This window comes from Corapipo altera, unplaced genomic scaffold (assembly GCF_003945725.1).
Source record: "Corapipo altera isolate COAL_440 unplaced genomic scaffold, ASM394572v1 98, whole genome shotgun sequence".
Lineage (NCBI taxonomy): Eukaryota > Metazoa > Chordata > Aves > Passeriformes > Pipridae > Corapipo > Corapipo altera.
Window position 1 is genome coordinate 2581390 of NW_020884914.1, and position 19236 is coordinate 2600625.

The 19236-nt window shown below is 42.2% G+C and overlaps 1 protein-coding gene across 7 annotated transcripts in view; it reads right to left on the bottom strand.

Moving 5' to 3' along the window:
- Nucleotides 1-432: 432 nt before the first annotated feature.
- Nucleotides 433-19236, bottom strand: part of RMI2 (RecQ mediated genome instability 2) — a 29298-nt gene continuing 10494 nt past the window's right edge. For 2 of the 7 annotated variants that reach the window (XR_003529611.1, XR_003529612.1), the window contains exons 4-7: nucleotides 11400-11504; nucleotides 8114-8306; nucleotides 6819-6883; nucleotides 4192-6731 (exon numbers count right to left, since the gene is read on the bottom strand). Coding sequence is in view for 1 of the 7 variants with exons in the window: in XM_027654945.1 (XP_027510746.1) it covers nucleotides 2036-2184; nucleotides 2722-2983 (411 nt within the window). In the remaining 6 variants the exon portion in view is untranslated. Of the gene's footprint in view, nucleotides 2185-2721; nucleotides 2998-3128; nucleotides 3326-4191; nucleotides 6732-6818; nucleotides 6884-8113; nucleotides 8307-8386; nucleotides 8462-11395; nucleotides 11505-19236 lie in introns of those variants that run through there. The other 5 variants (XR_003529613.1, XR_003529615.1, XR_003529614.1 and 2 more) reach the window with 5 other exon arrangements.

Consider the following 19236-nt stretch of genomic DNA (forward strand, 5'->3'; position numbering starts at 1 on the left):
TATATCAGTTAGTGATTCAAAAAAACGCATCATCTTCTCCCCAGTCACTGAATGTCATTTCACTCCCCAGCTAAGCACACCTGAGCACCTTTGAAAAAATCCTGAGGTGACAGTTGCAAGAACAAAGTAAAATGTAAGCAGGTAGAGGAAAAGATTCAGAAAAGCTCAGTCAGCAATAAACAGAAGTTTAACTAAATGTTAACTGCAGACAGCAGCACTGAGCTGGATGCAGACAACAGGTCTCCTAAAAGCTGCATGTAACTTATCACCGGTGATAAAGACGCCATTTCACCCCCAATAACTACAGCCATTGCCCTCAGCTGTTGCTGGTTAGCTCTGAGCTGTTCCCAGGTTATGCCTTTCATGTCCAGATCCGATCCAGCCCTACCTAAATACAATCCAATCCTACATCAACACAACTTTTCAAATGCATTCAGTAAATACAAATCACTGCCAGATGGCCAGCCACGTTTAATTCTGTAAATTCACAGACACTAGCAAGGGTGCAGTAGTTTTAACTGTTAATTTTCAGGGTTTTTGCTGTTTATTTCCAGGGTTTTCTTGCCTGGTTAGAAAGCACGGCAAGGTGAACATATTTGGAACACGCTTCAGATTCCTTGCATAAGAAGCATTCAGATGGAAAACTATCATCAGCCAGAACAGTTGCCAGTCAACATGCTGACCACATGGATCATTTCTAAAAGGCTACAGCATTCCACAAGTGGATTTTTTTTCCCCAGGATTAAAAACAGTAAATAAACCCAGACTATCAAAACTCTGTCTATTTTGGTATTACGTGAGCAGAGTCTCAGAGCACAGGACTTCCATTATCCTACTGTCTCTGATGTGGTCTCATTTGGAATACCAAACCCAAGGCTGGGAATTGCACTCTGAAATCCAGTCCTTCATCCTCAAAGATCTGAAATCTTTAAAGAGACTATTTAATTTCCACATGCTTTGAAAACATAACCTCGCAATTAAAAAATGTAGTTACCATCACCTGGTTCTCAAATTGTACTGTTCAATCAGAAATCACCTTCCCTTCTGACACATATTCCCAATTAACACACCTATATTCCTGGACAACACAGTCCCAAACCACAAAGCTATTCCACACAGATAATGCAATATATTCTTCAGGATTCAAGCTCTCTTTAGACAAAAGGGAAAATAAATAGTAGTAACATTTCTTCTTTTTAAAGGTGTTTTGATGTCATACTTTTGTGTTCTCCCACACAAGGAAGAAAGAAAGATAAAAATAAAATATATTTTATAATGATTTAAACAGCTAAAAATAGCATTGGAACAAGAAACCTTCAAAAAGAAAAATACACTTAGGGGCAGAAAGCTTGTTTCATAAGGTGGTAAATGTATTTGCATCTTGGAGAACCTATTCCAGGGAATCCTGCATCATGCTTTTTCAGTTTATTTCACTTCATTGGAACACAGGGGTCATTACCGTACCACTTTCAACATTTCAGAAACCAGAGAGGTTTTTAAGTACAAGATTCTGCTTTATGGTTACCAAGAGACATGTCTTACAAGTGGAGTTTACTGACGTGGTCATTACTGAAAGAGAAAATACAGGCAAAGATGTTATTTCCAACCACAATCTAAACAGACTGAAACACATTTTGCCTTCGTTCCAGGTATTGAGTTCACCCTGGTAACATGAGTTCTGTGCAGCCCTTGCTGCCAAGAACACCCAGCCTGCGGTAGGAATGACTCCCTCAACACATGCTCCCAGGAACAGCAACTAACACAGAAACATGGAGCATTCCTAACAGCATGGACATCTTATTCAGAACACCCAACAGGTGTTTCTCAAATCTGTTGGTGTAAAAAGAGACAGTGGAAGACATGAACATTGCAGTTATTAACAGATAAGCGCTGATCCCTACACTTGACTCCGAGTCCGACTTCTCACTTTTGTTTACTCCAAGAGTAACTGGTGGTTGGTTGAAACCACAAACACACAGAATAGTCTGACACCAAGACAGTACATTTCCAGTTATTTTAGGCAGAAAAACAGTATCTAGGGGATGACTCTCTGCAAATCCTCCACTTCAAGGCTCCACATATCCTTATGCATGGGGTTTTCGGAGAGATCCGTCATCTTTATTGCTCGAAGAACAGGCTCAGGACTGCAGGACCGCACCACACCCATCACCATTACATATTTCCCTAAAAAAACAAGCAAGCGTGAAATTAAATTAACCTTTGTATATTCATTTTAATTCATAATGCAAATTATTTAAAGCCAATTAAACACTGTGAATCGAAGCTGCTGATACTTGCAAGAAAACTCGAGGCATGAAGACTGTTTAGAACTGAATTTCAGGGAAAAAAAGCCTTCATTATTTACAGCAGATTTCACTAGACTTTCACTTACAAGAGCCAAACAAGCACACAATTTGTCCCTCTAGTGCGTAAGTGGGGGGAGGGCAATTGAGAACACTGAAAATTTAGGCCAAGTGCCTGTTTTGCGCCATAACTCCTGCAGCGCCGCAGTCCAACGCTTCTCCAGTGGATCGGAGGCTACTTGTGAGGGGCAGGAGGAGGAAAACTAGGGGGGAAAAATATTCCTATCCCTGTTCCTGTGCTCCCGCGTGGGGAGCGACACCTCCCAAGGGCCGGGACGGGCCGGGATGTGCCGAGCTCCGCCGGAGCAGGCCCGGGCAGGGAAAGCGCCGCTCCGCGGGGTCCCGCCGCCCCCGGTACCTGCGCTGAGGCACGGCCGGCCCTGCGGCACCTGCTCCACGCCCAGCACGGTGAAGGCGCCGCTGGGGTCCCGCAGCCGGGCCGAGCCGCCGAGGGCGCCGCGCTGCACCTCCAGCACCGTGCCCTGCATCCACACGGCCCGCAGCGCCAGCGGCGCCCGGCCCGCCCGGCACAGCAGCCACGTCCCGCCCGCGCCCCGCTCCGCCCGCCGCAGCTGGGCCGACAGCACCTTCACCGGCGGGCCCGCCGCCTCCCCGGCCATGCTGCGGCCGCGGCCGAGGGCGGGAAGGGCGGGAAGGGCGGGCGGAGCGCAGGGCCCGCCCCGGCGGCGCCTCAGGGGCGGCCGGAGCGCTGCGCTAACGAGGCTCCGGGGCCGCAGGTGTGGGAGCGGTGCTGTCAGCACACACCGCGCTGTGCCGGGACTGGGGCACCTGAGCTTGTGGCCCCAGGTGGTTCTCATTGACCAACAGCGGCCGCACCGAGCCGGCACCCCCACACCGGGATGGGGCACCCGGCGCCTGGCTGGTCCTCGCTTTGCCTGATTCGGCTCAGGATCGGCTCCTTAACGTGCAAAAAACTAACGTAAAAGTCTGACTGAGTGGTGTGATACCGTTCGCTGTGACTCAGCCCCGCCCTGCAGCCCCCGCTCTGCTCTTTGCCCCCGGCCGGTGTGAGCCCTCCCGAGCCGTCCCGGGGGTTTTGTCGCCGCTCGATGTTTACTGCAGAGTTGATGGAGCTCCTCTGGTTTCATGAGAAAACAGGAAAATGTCCTGATTTTCCCAGGGATGCTCTCGGGATAATTATTATTGTATACTTACTCCACCTATGTGGAAATCTGGAGTGTAATGCACTGAAAGTATGAGGGGTTTTAAGATGGGAGACTTTAATTCCAAGGCCTTTAAGAATTTATTTGCTGTCTGTTTATATTACAGACAGGATAATTCGCTTTGCCGCAGGCTGAAATCCTTGAAATGTTATGGTTTCTCTTGGGTGGGTGGGTGGGTGGGTTGACATTTTCTTTAGAAAATAAGCCAAGAAATAAGCTAATGCAAAAACAGGAGGATGGAACAGAAAAAAGAATCGGGAAAACCAAGGGGATGGATTAATCAGTGTTACAAGTCCTGTTACCAACAAAAGTGCAGAATGGGTAAAAATGCACAGAGAACTGACTTGTCTGCAATCATTCTTCTTTAAAAGAGCTTTTGTTCTTCACTAAAATAGCCAGTTTAAAAAATCTGGTTTTATTTTGAGTAGCAAAATACATCAAAACCCTTTTTTTCTACTCACCCATGATGTTGTGAATTATTAATTCGTATATCCTTTTTCCAGAGATATTTTCTGTTTAGAGACATTCTGTAAATGGGACTTTATTCTTTTTATAGTGTAAGGAAGCAGTTAATTTTTTGTTACCACTTACAGTAAAGATAAAAGATAATATTGGTAATAACAATAAAAACACTGACATCTAAGCACAATACAGAACCATGTAATCTGGCAATCAAATCATATGGCTTACAGGAATAGAAAGACATTAGATGGTTACTGTATATGAATGCAAAATTTGAGCAAGGCTCATAGGAAAAGAATATTTGTAATTTATGTCCCTGAGCTGCAGTCACTTGACAGCATCAATATTTAGTTTCACATAAAAAAAAATTAATTGTGCCAAATATTGATAAAAGTATTGTATTCCTATTTGTTACTGCATAACAGGAGGGTCTAATGCTTATTAGGCCATTAAATCTACAGATGAAGGCAAGACCCCTACAAGAGTGTAATCTTCAGGGGAGACTAAAAGGTCCCTTTTAAAGGATTTGCCTTCTAGAAACTGTGTTATAAGAAGAGCAGAAGTGCTGGCAATCTGCATCAAGAAATGGATTTGCTTTCCCAAACCAGAAAATCCTTGTCTTTCAGTAAAATGCAAAGTTGCACTGAATTATCTGCAAAGCTCTTACCAAAGAACTGTCTCAGCCAAGCACAGAGACACATTCTGAAGCTGCAAGGGAAGTCTGATGCCTCAACAGACTGGTTTCTGGAGGTGACCCCACAGTGATAATCCTCTGATTTAAGGGGAGCAGAGAAAGCTCAACACACAGTTGGAAAAGGCAATGAGTTGTTGCCTGACAGGCTGTAAATTACAGTGGGTTAAACATGAGCGGATTTCCTGAGAGCACCCTGGGTGAGACAGAGTTTTGGTTTGCACAGATTAAAAGAAAGGAATCAATCTTCTTCTGCCTGCTACTACAATGGGTGCCTCTCTTCAAAGCAATCTTCAAGGACATTATTCCTCACGCTGACGTGCATGTGAGATGGTCACAGTATGGGTAAAATACAAAGGTCAAACTACACCTGGATAACAGTCTGGAGCATAGCAGGAGCCAGGGCTCCCTCAATTACACTGGTACTGTTTTGTTGGTATGGTGCCAAGAGACCTTAGAAAAGAATTTGACCCCACATCTCCGTGAAAAGCGATTTCCAAAGAAGCTGCAATTATAAATTGTCTGTCCAGCTCAGACCTTTCCGTGCTCTTACTGACAGTACTACTTAAAATGGAAGAAATTCTCTGCTCCCCTCTCTAATTTTGGTAAAAGGCTGATATTACACAAACACAAAAATCCTCCTTTCCCTTGGCCAGAAGTTCTGATCTATTACAGCCTTTCATCCTACCCAAAGGAGTTTTAAAAAATATCTCCACCCCAGTCCAAGGGTCAAAGTGTACAGAAAAGGTTCTTCAATTTTATTTCTGTTTCACTTTCCTAGCACTGAGAAGTCACTGTGTTTCAAACAAAGTTTTAGGTTTTTGGGGTTGTTTTTAAGATTTGTACTTTGTACTAATGCATTACTCTGTAATGGAGGAGTCTGAGACTGACTGTCTTCCTTTCCCTCATATTTCTATGAAAATTCACTGAAAGGCAACTTTTAGCACAGACAAGTATCAGGTTTCAACTTTAGAAGATCCATCCTAGTTTAGATTTATTTTCTTATACTGCACACAGAACTATATGAAACAAACACAAGAATATAAAATTCAGTTGTTCCTGGTGTTTGTTTTGTACTGCATAAAAGATGCAATGTGGACATGGTGACTGAAGTCTGGAAAACCATCTTCATCCTTCAAGGTTTTTTTTTTCAGACTACCTATCACATCATCACTGAATTTAATTAATTATTTGAAATTAACAGATCAATGAGTTGGAATAAATGGGTTGGAAGTCAGTCATATTTACATCCCTAACCTGAGCTTCTGCTGCTTATAATTTATGCTTTGGGACTGATCAGTCTGGCAGTATGGATCCTAAATAAATGGTGTTTGGCCAGGAATTTCAAAAGACCTGGAGCCAGCAAAGTCATCTGCTGAAACAGGAAAACTCCAGATTCAAGCTGCCAAAGTTTTAGTTAGCAGGGAGCTATGAATAAGTGGCATTTTAGAAGTGACTTGAAAAAGGCAGGTGAATGTGAGCAGCAGACATCCTAATCTCACTACTTACAACAACTAGAAGAGTCTGGCCTCTCCCATAGAGTCATCCAACCCAAACTGCATGGGAGTCATGCTGAGATAAGATGAATTAACATAACTTTCATGGCAAATCCTACTTGAGAACCTAATACAGATGCTATACATTGCATGTTAGCTTATGTTTAGTGGAATCCGCAGAGGATTACGGCAAGAGCCTTCCTGCAGCTGCCAGGAGCTGACAGCTGCACCCAGTGTGTGGCAGAGAAAAACATCATCTCCTCAGAGAGGGTGGAAACCTCAGCTTGTAGAGCCAGCCTTAGCATGAGAAATTATTTCATTGCTCTCACCATCACGCAAACTTAACCAGTTCCTGTCACTCACCACAGGCCCCTGCTGAGGGGAGCCTGCAGGCTATGAACACAGAGCAATGCTCTCCCACTTCGCTGACTCATTTCACTTACAAAGAATACTCAGAGGAAATGCTTAGAGAGCTCCAGTGGTGTTCTGCAGAAGTGGGTGTCACCTGTTTGCTTCTTTCCATGGTATAAATATGCTGGTATGGAACCAAAATAAATTAGTGTTCTATGGAATAGGACTATGACATGATTAAAGAAAAAAAAAAATTAATTGTAGTCTTTACCAGTATTGCTTGCTGCTCTGGGAGTGGTCTGCAAAGCTGGCTCCCAGATGGGCTTACTCAAACTCCTGCTCAAGAAAAAACTCTTTTTAAACAGGAAATATGAATGGCATCCAAAGTGTTAGATCTTCATCCTGACTGAAGTGAAGCCAGTAGTCAGAAGATTTTATTTGTTCAGCCTTTCTGCTTCATTTCACTTCATAAAAGAATTAGAGAGTCCCTATAGGCAGTGTTGGGGAATACAGATCACAGTGTCTTCCCTTGACAGCTGCTGCCTCTGCATAAATACACTCCAATTAGCATTGTTAACAGTTCATCCAGTGATGTGAGAGCAGAACAATTTTCCCAAAGAGAAGTAACGAGAAGAGGGGCCTTTTACTTTCAAAGTCTTAAAATCTGAGGTGTCAACTATTAGAAATATACAGAGAAGCCAGTAAAGCTGAGAAGTTACAGCCATTGCCAAGATTCTGCAATGTTCAAGGCCTCTTCAAAGATTCACGAAACAAATTTCTGGTGCTTAGTAGGGAGAGGCATTTACTAATAGTCAAATTTTCAAGCAGGCAAAATCCTTCTGAGGTCCAGTCAAAGAGATCATCTCTCCCTACAGAGCTGATCTTGTTTAAACTGAAAGCATCACAGCTACACCACCACCACCAATCAAGGTAATTTCAAATTAATAAAACGTTAGAACAGGATTAAAAGGCATTCAGAGTTTAAATATAAGACTCAGGAATTTTAAACCAATCTCACGTTACGCACATACCTGCGTTAATTCAGGAAAAAACTTAAGGAACTTTGAGATTAATATCAAGCTACTTGAATATGAAAGTTCGAGGTGAGCCTCCAAGAGTCACAGGGAGCCAGAGAGGAAAAAGCCCTCCCCTCTGTTGCTGTGTGAGGTACTATTTTGCAGAGTCTTCAGGAGCTGGATATTTAATAGCAGGTTTGGTAGTGACTGCAGGTTGCATGACCAAGGAGACCATCAGCTCTTTTAGTCACTGACAATTTGTGTGAAAAGTGAATTGCCCTCACTATTCCCTATGCTTTAGCCAGTTCTGTTACTTGTATTCCCATGAGTATCACCTAGGACACATATGTGGTGCCTGCCCTTGACTAATAAAATTTTGCTCTGAGATCAGAGAATCTCCATGTAAAATGGCTGCATTTATTTTCCATGAGGCTGTGACTAAAGCTTTGTCCAGGGGTGCAGATAAAAAGGATCCTGGACTAGACACAGGTCACTAACAGCACTGGCATCCTCTTCAGAAACTGGATAGAGCAATGGTCCTCTGACCCACCTGGTGCTGGCAGAAACATCAGAGGAAGAGCAGAAATGGCCTTGAAAGGAGGAACTGCCAAGGCTGAGCAGGAAGGCTCTGGTATTGGTACTTCAGAAAGCAAAAGCAAAAATCCCAGCTGAAGGCACAGCTGGCCTCATGCTGCTCTGCAGGGGGGACCCCGGGTGTGAATTCAGGACACACAGCTGAATGACTGAAAAAGCAAAAACAATATAAAGAGGAAATCAACAGCAGTGAAACTTCTGTTTAAATCTGCTCAGTAATAGCACTCACATGTTTTTATGTACTTAGGTGGACTGGGACCTAAAGAAGCTTGAGTTTTCAATTTCTTACATTGTGGTGTTCATTCTGTAAAGCAAGGCTCAAAACCAGAAGTAGTTACAGGCCTGGATTTACTGCCATACCCCTACAAATGGCAGCCTGCTCCCCCACTACTGGCATGAATGAATGAATGAACGAATGCTGGAAGGTTAATTTTGGATTAAAGTCATATCAGTGTACAGGCTATACAAGGCCTATTTTCATAGGTCTAAGAGAATATATAAAATGTCAAATAAAATCACAGAGTTCTTCCTAAATCAGAACACTCAATGCATAATTGCTGAAGCATGTTTTCACATTCTCAGGCTTCTTTAATTTCTTAAAATAATCAAAGGACACAAGATTGCGTGAACCAATGGGGAGGCATATGATCAGTTCATCTTAGAAAAACCTCTATGACCCATATGGAAATGCCACATTTTAAAATATAATTTGACATTAAAATGTCACAAACTGCCTCCACCTCTTGATTTAAGTCATTTTAATCACAGGTTCTAGTTTACAGTCTGTACAGCACCTTATATTAAGCACTGTATTGAAACTCTCTAATTAAGACCCATCTCTCTCCACTGAGCTCAGAATATGCTGGGTCAAATATCAATTTGATGGAATGAAGGTCAGACTTTTATTGTTGGCATTCAATGTCTTGAACAGCCATCACTGACAATTGATCTATGAGCACCTGATGGTATTCAATTAAGTTAAATAAATCTACTGGTGCTCCAAGATTTTAATCACCTCATTCCATGAGACTTTAGACCTTGTGCTATGAACTAAACAGCAAAACATCATGAACTAGAGGAACATACAAAGAAATTGTGAATATTCCAGGAAAAATATTAAAATAACTTTTTAGGGATGGATAACCTGACCTTTCTACTCATCTAGTGGTTGTGTGAAGACTGCAGTGAGGCAACTATATGAACACTTATGTACCTGAATATATTCAAACACTTATCAGTGAATTAAAAATATATGACTTTTTGTAGATGGCTAAAAGGTACATAGCTGTGCAACACAATGATTGTTTCTAAATGTAGCTCTATGTAGGGCAGCCTCCAAACTAAATAACAAAACTGAGACTTGAAATTCAAATACAACCAAAAAGTGACTCTTTGGGGATTAAAAAATATTGAAGCCAAAAATGCACAAGCTTTCAGCTTGTCATGAAAAGCAGCAATGAATGATAAATGCAAACCCAGTACACCCTATTTTCAAAACCTGACAAGCCCACAAAACCAGACTTGCAGTAGTGCACTCTATTGCAAAAGCCATCAGTGCTTGTTTGTTCAAAATAGAAACTGTCAATACTTTAAGAGCCAAGCAGGAGACATCAGTTCAGTGCAGATGGTACCTAACATCCATGCAAACGTCACACAGCACGGAGTGGCTGTGCAGAGCTGGCAGGACAGCGTGTGCACATTTTTGGTTGCACCTTTGGAGTTTGGACATTCCAAACATCGAGCACTTACATTCAAGTCATTTCAAATTTTGCACAGGAGCATTTGAAGAGCTGTAGCTCTGCTGCAATTTGAACCAATGCGAATTTCAGACAATAGACACTTTAGAACAGAAAAGGGCAGTGCACGACCTCAGATTTGCAAGGCAAAACTCATCAGAGTCCTTGGGCTCCGTTGCCGGTTACAGCTTCATTTATGAGAAATCATACAGGGTGAAAGTGAAAGGCACATATCGGTTTCTTTTTCTTATCTACAGATATCTCTGATTTGCCTATACATTATCTAGACTCTTATAAAGATAATACTGTGATTACTAATAACCCTAACAGGTGTGGGTTAGGTATTTTAATTTTTGTTGTTTTCATAGATTTTAAGGCAGTGGGAGAACTGAGCAGTTGACCCCACTGTTTGACACAGGCCACTGATTTATTTGCATCCTGGTGCCTCTGGCTCTTCCTTTGCTGGGAACTCAGTGGTGTGTCAGTCCACTCCAGACCACAAGAGCTTCCAGCACTCATCAGTGCAGCTAAGGAGGCTTAAGCACAGTCAGTATTGCATTCATGCTGTCATTTAATGCAATCTGTTTTACACTCATTTCTGTCAAATCAAATACTTGGGTGAATATCTGAGCGATAGCAAAAGTATTCTCCAGGCCCCTTTTTTTACCTCCACCCAGGTTGGTCAGCAACAGTTAATCAAATTAATGGAGGAATTAATAGCTTAGTGCAGACATTTCTCAAATGCAACTGGGCTGGCCCCAGTCACTTTCCAGTTCCACTGCTCCTTCCTGCCAGTAAAATTAGGCATTCAGGTATCTAGGTTAGATCCAGCAGCATAACATGGATAGAGTTCACAAAATACTTTGGCTGGCCCAGGTAAATAACAGTATATGCTGCTTATAAAACCAGCACTGCTCTGAATCAATCACTGATTCTTCTGACTGAAGGGTGTATTTCCTCTTCTGAAGGGTCCACAGTGCCTTCTGAAAAATGCTACACAATTTGGGGCTCCTTTGGTATCAGCCTAAGTAATGGTAACTAGTGACTTGCAAAAGCAAGGCTGGGAGGAACAGTCCTTATTAAGAAAATCTCTGAAGTTTAGAGTCACAGGAGTGTTCATTTAAATAGTGCCACATTTTACTCAAAGCTGGCAGTGTTTGGTGAACATCCCTTTTGCTTGTGTCTACTTTCCCTTCTGTTTCTTATAAATGTCATTGTACTACCCTGGATTCTGGCTGGACACCTAATTGTCTGGGGAAAACAGAAATTCCAGCCAAAGAAAACAGAACTGAAAGTAATTAGAAAATCTTTTTCATTCATCTTTTGATCTGTACAATAGATAGATGCATTTCCTTCCAAAGGCTGCATTTCCCAGATGTGAAACAGTAAAGCTCCCCCCACCAGTACTTCTGCAATCTTCGTCACACAGCTGTGGAGTGTTACAAACTGATAACAAAGAGTACACGTAAGTCATAAAAGGAGCAGTGCCATGAAATTCTTACTCACAAACTGTGGGGAAAACTTCTGTCCTTGAATTCCAAACAGTTTGCATGTTTTACAATGTCCTCAATGTCTGTAGTCTTGCATTAAGGTCAATTAAAGTCCTGGTACCTGAATATAAAAGAGTATACTGTTGTTAGTTGTTTCATCAGCACAGTTACAGACAGATGCTTTAGGAGCAATGCTTTTATCTTTCCTGGTAGCTGTATCTCATGCAGGTTCATACTGAAGAACAAGTTTCCATTACCATGTTCAATTCACTGGTTTTCATTCACACTTTTATATTACCTGTAGATGTCTGAACATGTAATGCTTCAACTTAATAGCTCTAAGGTTGTATCTTTGTGTTGCAGCTCTGTATAAATGGGAAAACTGCATTTCAGATGGTAAGAAATGAGCAGGCTCTGCACGAAAAGGCCTCTGCAAAGTGGCAGGTTGTATCCTGGGTCAGCCCCAGTCCTCTGTCCCACGAGGCAGGAGGGAGCTTCTACTTCCTTTTCCAGCTTTTATTAAGTGCTACAGCTTGGTTGGCCACAGTTTGGCCTCTGGAACTAGACTAGCTCTGATCATAGGAGCTCAAGAGCCCTGTGAAGGTGCAATGAGATGTCTAGATTGCAGAGCTAGAAACTCTTGAGGTTTATCTAAGCATGTCCAAATGCCTCCTCCTGTTGCGGAGCTGTCTCATCACCCACTGCTCGGGGCTGAAGTACTTTCTGCTACCTTTTTTCCCCCCTTCCTCTCTTCTTCCTTCACTGTGCACAGACCCTGCAATAAACTTCTAATTGAAAAGGAAAGGGAACTCCTAATTGCACTGCAATTATAAAGCAACAGATGACTTATAGCTGGGAGGTGATGCAGCTGCATTTCATCAGCCAGGAGTTGTTGCATAGTCACAAAATGTTGCATACACAAGAACTGACACAACTTTTATTTAACCCTCTGCCCTGTGAGCAAAGAGGTTGGGCATCAATTTCCAAACATGGGTTTGGTTCTCTAAATTCTCTGGAACTCAGGGCAATTTAAACTTCTTTCTACTCCAAACCTGTTGTTAAATTTAACATTTATTGTCTACTGCAGCTAGGACTGAATACTCATTTAACCCCACCAGGATACATGCTGTAACTACATTATATTCTACGAAACTTTAATTAGTTCATGTTTTCATCTGAAATACAATTACATTTTATTAAAGTATTTTTTATCATAAACCACCAATTCAGTATGGTTTTCCTTTCCTCAGTGTTGCTACAGTTTGATTTTCATGGAACAACTCTCAGTATTTTATCAAACTGAATGAAATAATAGGGGTTTGAAATAGTTCTCATCCCTTCAGAGACTTCATTAGAAACACTTTCTTTAAAGGGGTACCATCATCTTTTAAACCTCATCAATTTTATGCAACAGTTTGCCAGTGAGATCTTTTGTGGGAATGTGGGTACTTTGGGCTTAAATTTGGGAAATTCAGGCTCAAACCCCTTTCTGGCATAGAGGGACTCAAGGACGTGCTTGTCAAGCCCATTTTGAAATTATGACCTCACACCATAAGCCTGTAGAAGGAAACACTCCCTGGTCTTCCTGTGAACTTTCTTTAGTTCACAGAAAGGCCTTCAAGAGCCATTGACCTGCAGAAAGAATGGGGCTTGCCCTTAAACATGAAGACTGGGGCATTGAATTGAGAAAGGTGAGCCACTGAATTCTGTCTCAGCCTCAAATACCACTTCTGTAGCTTATCTAAGAACTGTTTAAAGTACTGTACGTACCAGCACTTAGAGCAGTCACCAGAATCCAGTGTTTCCCACTCATAGGTGAGTGCTCTAGCTGTTAAACTCCAAGTCTCTCTTGGCTAACAAATACTCCTCATTCCCTCTCAATGAGACGAGACTGCTACTTAGTAGCTGAGACAACTTTCAGAAAGGGAGAAACTGAAGTTTGACTGCCCTCTTGCCCAGCAGGGACACAAATCTCACTTTTCCACATACTGAAGAATCTTCTAAGTACTAATCAGCTGCTCCAGCAATGCTCTCCTGCCTTGCTCCATTTTTAAAGGACTGCCATTCTTCAAAGATCAACTTCTGAACAAGCTCAAGAGAGGGAAAAGCTTCAGACACATATCTATAGGCAGTAGTTCCTTACTGGCTGCTTGCATGGAATACTGGCTGCTTTGGATCTCCTTTCAAAGAAACTCAATGTGCACCACAGAGGACCTTAAACAGGTCCAACACTTTATCTCAGGAAGTTCCAGTTTTGTTGGACAATGCTCAATGTCATGACACATTTCTTTTTTGGCTTTTAACCTAATCAAATAGTGCAAGGTCACCAGGCAATCTGTTCCAGAGCAGGACCGAAATCCAGGCTGGGCCTGTTTCCTGATCTGTAAATATAAAGCTGGTCCTTGCAAAAGGCTGTGTCATACACAAATGATGAATGTGGTTTAACCAGCACATAGTATTGTTGTTCATCCAGCAAGCTTCTCTTGTCACACTTGAGAGACAAGCAAAGCAGGTCTTTGCAGTTTGAATTGCCTTGGGAAAGCATGTGTGCTTCTTGGAGTCAGATTTTCACTGTTTCCTGCATAGACATATTATACAAGTTCACTCTAATTCTATGCAACGATTGCTGACAAAAGATGTAAATAACACATAAGAGACACAGGGGGGGTGAAGAGGGTGGACACTACTGAAAATAACTTGGATGATAAAATAATCAATTGAGAAGATGAATTTTCAACATACTGACTGTGTGGAGGAATTAGAACACATTTGCAGCGATCATCCTGACTTCTCTAAAGCTCAACTCATGACAGATAATGATAGATAATTACAGAAAGATAGTAATGGTCTTGTGAACTCTGAGTCTGTAATTACTTGCACAGTAAAAAGCTGGAATTCTTTCACTAGATGTCTTCAGCATGCAGGGATGAAAACAGTTTTCCCTCCAGCAGAGGGGGCTTGGCAGTAAGTTTTCTAAACAAAAAACCAAATGATTTCTTTGGAAATTGAGTAATACTAAAATTAAACTGACTTTTGTATGAACTTGCATAGTGTTAAAGGTAAAAACAGAACTTCCTCCAAACAAGGCATTCAAATATAAACAGACACAATTCATATTGAGTGTTGCTCTGGCTATCTTTGTTTCTTTTGTTTTTCAGTGTGGCTTTTCTATTTCAGCAGAAAGCCCTTGTAGTTGTATCTAACAGGCACATTGTGCAAGTAAAAAAGTTTTTTCTGCTAATTACTTTGAAAAGCTGAGTCCAAGTTCCTATTAAATCTGTCCCTGTAAACTGCTTCAATAAGTGTACAACAAAAACCCAGAGAAGACACTGAGGTAAAGTGCTGGTGGAAAGTTTTCCAAGCCTTAACAAATCTGTGTATATGAAGGCAGGACATGTCCTGTGAGTAGTCCAGGAATTTACAGCATAGTTTTCTAATTATTTGAGGCCACTGTAGTTTTAAATAATTGACACAAATCTGGATGGCCAAAAGAGACACTAGCAGCCCCACAGTATGGGTGAGACCGAAACCATGGATGTGATCCAAGGTGGTGGCGTACAAAAGCACATTTAAAGCTAACACTTAGTATTATGTTGCACACAGTGTTACATACAGACAAAAGAGTGATGTGAATTTCTCTGTAAATTAAAACAGGCTGGCTAGTCTTCTGGTAAATTCCTCTTTTTCACAGTTAATTGGATTTGTCCCCCAAGGACTGTTTCCTTGTTTGATTTCAACTCACACAGAGGAAAAGTACAGGCAGGTGTACTTGAATACCCGGCAATTATATTATCTTTATTACTTCTGATGAATAATTTTACTCCCCATGTGACCACTTGAATAGTACTGTTCAGTGCTGTTCACAACCAGATTGTTTTGTTTCTAATGAGAACTAGCTGCCAATTTCAATGACAGATTCTGGTAAATGTAATTATTTTCACCTCTGTGGCTCCAGCTTCTAGTGAAGGAACTATTGAAAATAATGATGCACTAGAGTAACTCAAAATGAAATTCATGCCAGATGTAGCAGAAGGTGCAAATGACTCACTATGACCAGTAAGGGTGCAGCACTTTCCCTCCCTGATGTGGGCACAGGCTGTCCTGGCAGAGCCACAGTCAGCAATCCCCTTGCAGGATGCTGAGGTGCATCACTGCAGCAGCCTGGGCTCTGCCCACTCACTGCCCTCACTGGTCACTCTGGTGAGTTCTTCTCAGAAGGCAGGATCTCAGCACCCACCCTATGTTTGTGGAGTACAAGTGTCACCACCCACATAGCCCCATAATTTTCCTTAAGTACTAATATACTGAAAGAAAAAAGTATGGGGGGGGGCGGGGAGGAGGAGGTGGAGGAGGAGAGTTCTGGTCACACTAAATCATTATTTAGTGTGGATATCAGATTGTCTGTTAAACCTTCTATTTGGAAGTGGATGTACTATGTACTGACATATTATTTCTGGTATTTCTGGTAGATGAGAAAGGGGTTTACAGCAGTTCATTGGGAGGAAGGGGGATATGTCCTCAGTTCCCAAACCACGATCCCATTTAATGGCACCTGCTCTGACAGATGGTGAGCCCCAGGCCCTCCTGCCTTTGAGTCCCCTCATTAATACCACATCTTCAACACTTCCACCCATTGATATCAGTTCTCCCAGTCTTTGGACCTGGTGTCCTCCACAGCCCTTACCCCACTTCTCCAAACCCATTCCTAAACCTCTTTCTTCTCTATAGAGCTGCTTTTCTTCTCAAAAAATTAAAATATCCACACCAGAGCATCCCCTCCCTGCCAGAACAACCCTGGTCTACAATCCCTCTTGGGATTCCTGCCTGCTTGGAATCACTGCAGAGCTGCCCTCTCATAAGCCTTGGGCACTCTGAGCACTGCCCCTGCCTTTTGGCTCCCCAGTGCCAGGTCCCCAGTGCCACCTACCCCTCGGTACCCTCTGGGCTCCACAACAATCTGAGCTCCTTCCTGGCATCAGCTCCTTGGATATCCCCTCCTTGGGTGCACTTTGTGAAAACCCTGACTCTTGCTTTTCAGATGGGAAGATTTCAAAACACACCAAATCCTCCACCATTCACCTCTGTAAGAGCAGCAAAAAGGGGAAAAGCAACTGGGTGTCTTTCAGAAAGCAGAGCCCTGCTGTGGGGGGCACTGGAGGGGATTGAGGAAGAGAAGAGAGAAGAAAGGTGGGCAGTTATGAGAATTTGCAAGAAAAAAAGAATCGACTTCGATTAATGGCTTGAGTCAGAATACAAGGAGGCTGAACTTCCCAGAAAGGAAGTTCACTAACAAGGAACCACTGATAACCTTCAGACACTAAACTGAAAACTCTGGAGAAAGTAGACTTAATTCTCAGAAAAAAACCCAAAACCAAAACCTTGTCCGAAATATACTTAATACAACAGACAGAAAGAAAGCAAAAGACAAGAGCATCTTGAAACTAAAAGAGGTATTAAACAGAAATTAAAGGGACAATCAGAAAACATTGGGCTGGAAAGCAGAAAAAAACCTAAAGTGGAGTAAATTTTAAACCTAGGACATTGGGATTTGTTCACACAGAGGAAGGTCAGATGGGGATAAACTTCCAGCAGTATTATGGAAGAAGCCAATAAGGAGTTAGCTGGGACTAGCACAGAGGGAGTACAATAAACTTAAAAAAAAACAGAGAAAAAGACTATGAACTGGAAGAGAGGAGACAGGCTAGAAATGAAAGAGAAAAGAAAGAAGCAGCAGAATAAATATTGTATGGGATAAGAGAGAAAAAGAAAGAACAGCCTGTTCTAAGTCAGCTCATGGAAACCTGCAGATCTCCCAAATCTGTTTTATTAATTGCCAATGCCAAATTTAAAACTGTGTGTGTACTGAACTTTTCATGTGGAAAGGCAACTGTCTGTGCAAATTCAAAATGGACCAGGAAGACCATTATCTCAGTGGCAAAGGATGTTCCAAAACTCTGAGCCCAGAGGACTAAAATGACATCTGACAGCTTCAGACATAAAATATTCTAGGGGAAGTGAGACTCTGGATGCTACTGACCTAAAAGCTACTAGGCATTGCTACTGCTGTTATTGTAACAAGGGCATAGCTTCTTCCAGCTCAGTTCATCTTTCCAAAAGTGCTAATTCTTTAAAGGAACAGTAAAGGAACAGTAAGTACATTGGAAAATGTATCATATGCAAATATGGAATTGTCTCCTGTTCAGCATATTAACACACGTACTCTTCAAAATAAATAATTAAAAAAAAGTTATTCCTGAGTATTATAATTGTAAACACCTGTAATGGTGGATTACAGAATCACATTCTTACACATAAAATGAAAGCAACAAAAATTTGATTTTTAGGCCGTGAAGAGATGCAGGTAAGAGCCTCATTAAGGTATGTGAATGTAAGTCCTAAGAACTTGCACATGAAAGATCCAAGCAGACAGATAATTTTGCAGGTCATTGATAATCAGATAAGAAGTCTGAACAGTCTTCTTGGGTCTAGTATAAGATCAGTACCTTAAGACAACAAAAAATTATGGGTCATATTGTCCATCCAGGGATGAATGGAGCCCCTCTTGGTGTGGTGCAAAAGGAGAAGTAAAACTACCCAACTAGTAAAGGGTGTCTGCCCTGAGTTCCCAGTGACTGCAAGGGCTGAGTCACAGTGGGTTCTTGGACATGCAGGGGAGTTTTAGCAGGAAACCGCCTACCACTTTTATTTACAGCTCTACTTCAACTATGCCATTCGACTCAGCTCAGGAGGTGATTTTATCACTCTATATGTTGTGGATGCATCTGTACAGAGACACTTTCCAAAAGGCCACGTATGTTTAGCGTTGTTTTCATGAGGTTTCTTTATCTATTCACTTCAGATGGAGGAAATACTGCCCCTTCTACTCTTCTACCTCCCTCTCTCCATCCACTCGAACTTGAATCATCCCTGACCTGCACACAGGCTTTGCATTGCTCAGCTCGTCTGTTTAGAAACCAGCGTGCTGTCAGTGAGCACAGGCAGCTACAGAGCACAAAAGCACTTCAAAATTTGAACAATTCTGGTGTCTCATCATTAGTTTTAACCAAGGCAGGAGCTCAAAGATGCAGAAAAGCAGGGGGGACCACAGTTCTGCCAGCCTATCCTGCCCCAACTCAGTGATCTCCACATTCAGCACCTGGGAGAGTCCTGTTCTCCCACATTCAACACATTATCTTTCTGGCAATTAACTTAATTAAAACAATAGTAAGTTTGTATAAAACAAACCATTCCAGAATGCTAGTAAAGTTTCTTCTTTGTAAAATACAGAATTCTCTATAGGACTGTATGGTAAAAAAAATGTAATTGTTTGCAAATTCCAGCCCTTAAAATTGAGACAGGACCTTCCTTGCCTTTCTGCCAATTGTGTCCTAGTTTTGTGAGAGTTAAGATCACACATTTCCCCAGCACCCCTGTGTCACTCGGTGCACAAATGTGTGAGTGGGCAGATTTCAGGTTGCATATGCAAATGTAAATCTGATATTGCCCAGTTTTTTAGTTCTTGGCTTTTTAACCACATGAAATCGGTGCAGTGTGTGCACCAGTGTACAGGATGAGAGGAAGGCTGTGGTCTCTGCTGCACAGAAGTGCAGACTGCTAATTAGGAGAACAGAAGAGGAAATGGGGTAATGTTTCTCTGGAAGAGTGATGGGGTCTCATGACTGCACCAGAATCCCATTTTCAGAGGGGAATGACTGCTAAATTCCTGGTGATGAGGACTTGTCTCCAGTCATGGAGTGCTCCTTGGGGCAGTAAACCCAGTGGAAAACAGCACCATGACCCAGACCCTCCCAAATCTCCTTCTGCCTGTGCAGGGATCTGTCATATTTCCCCAG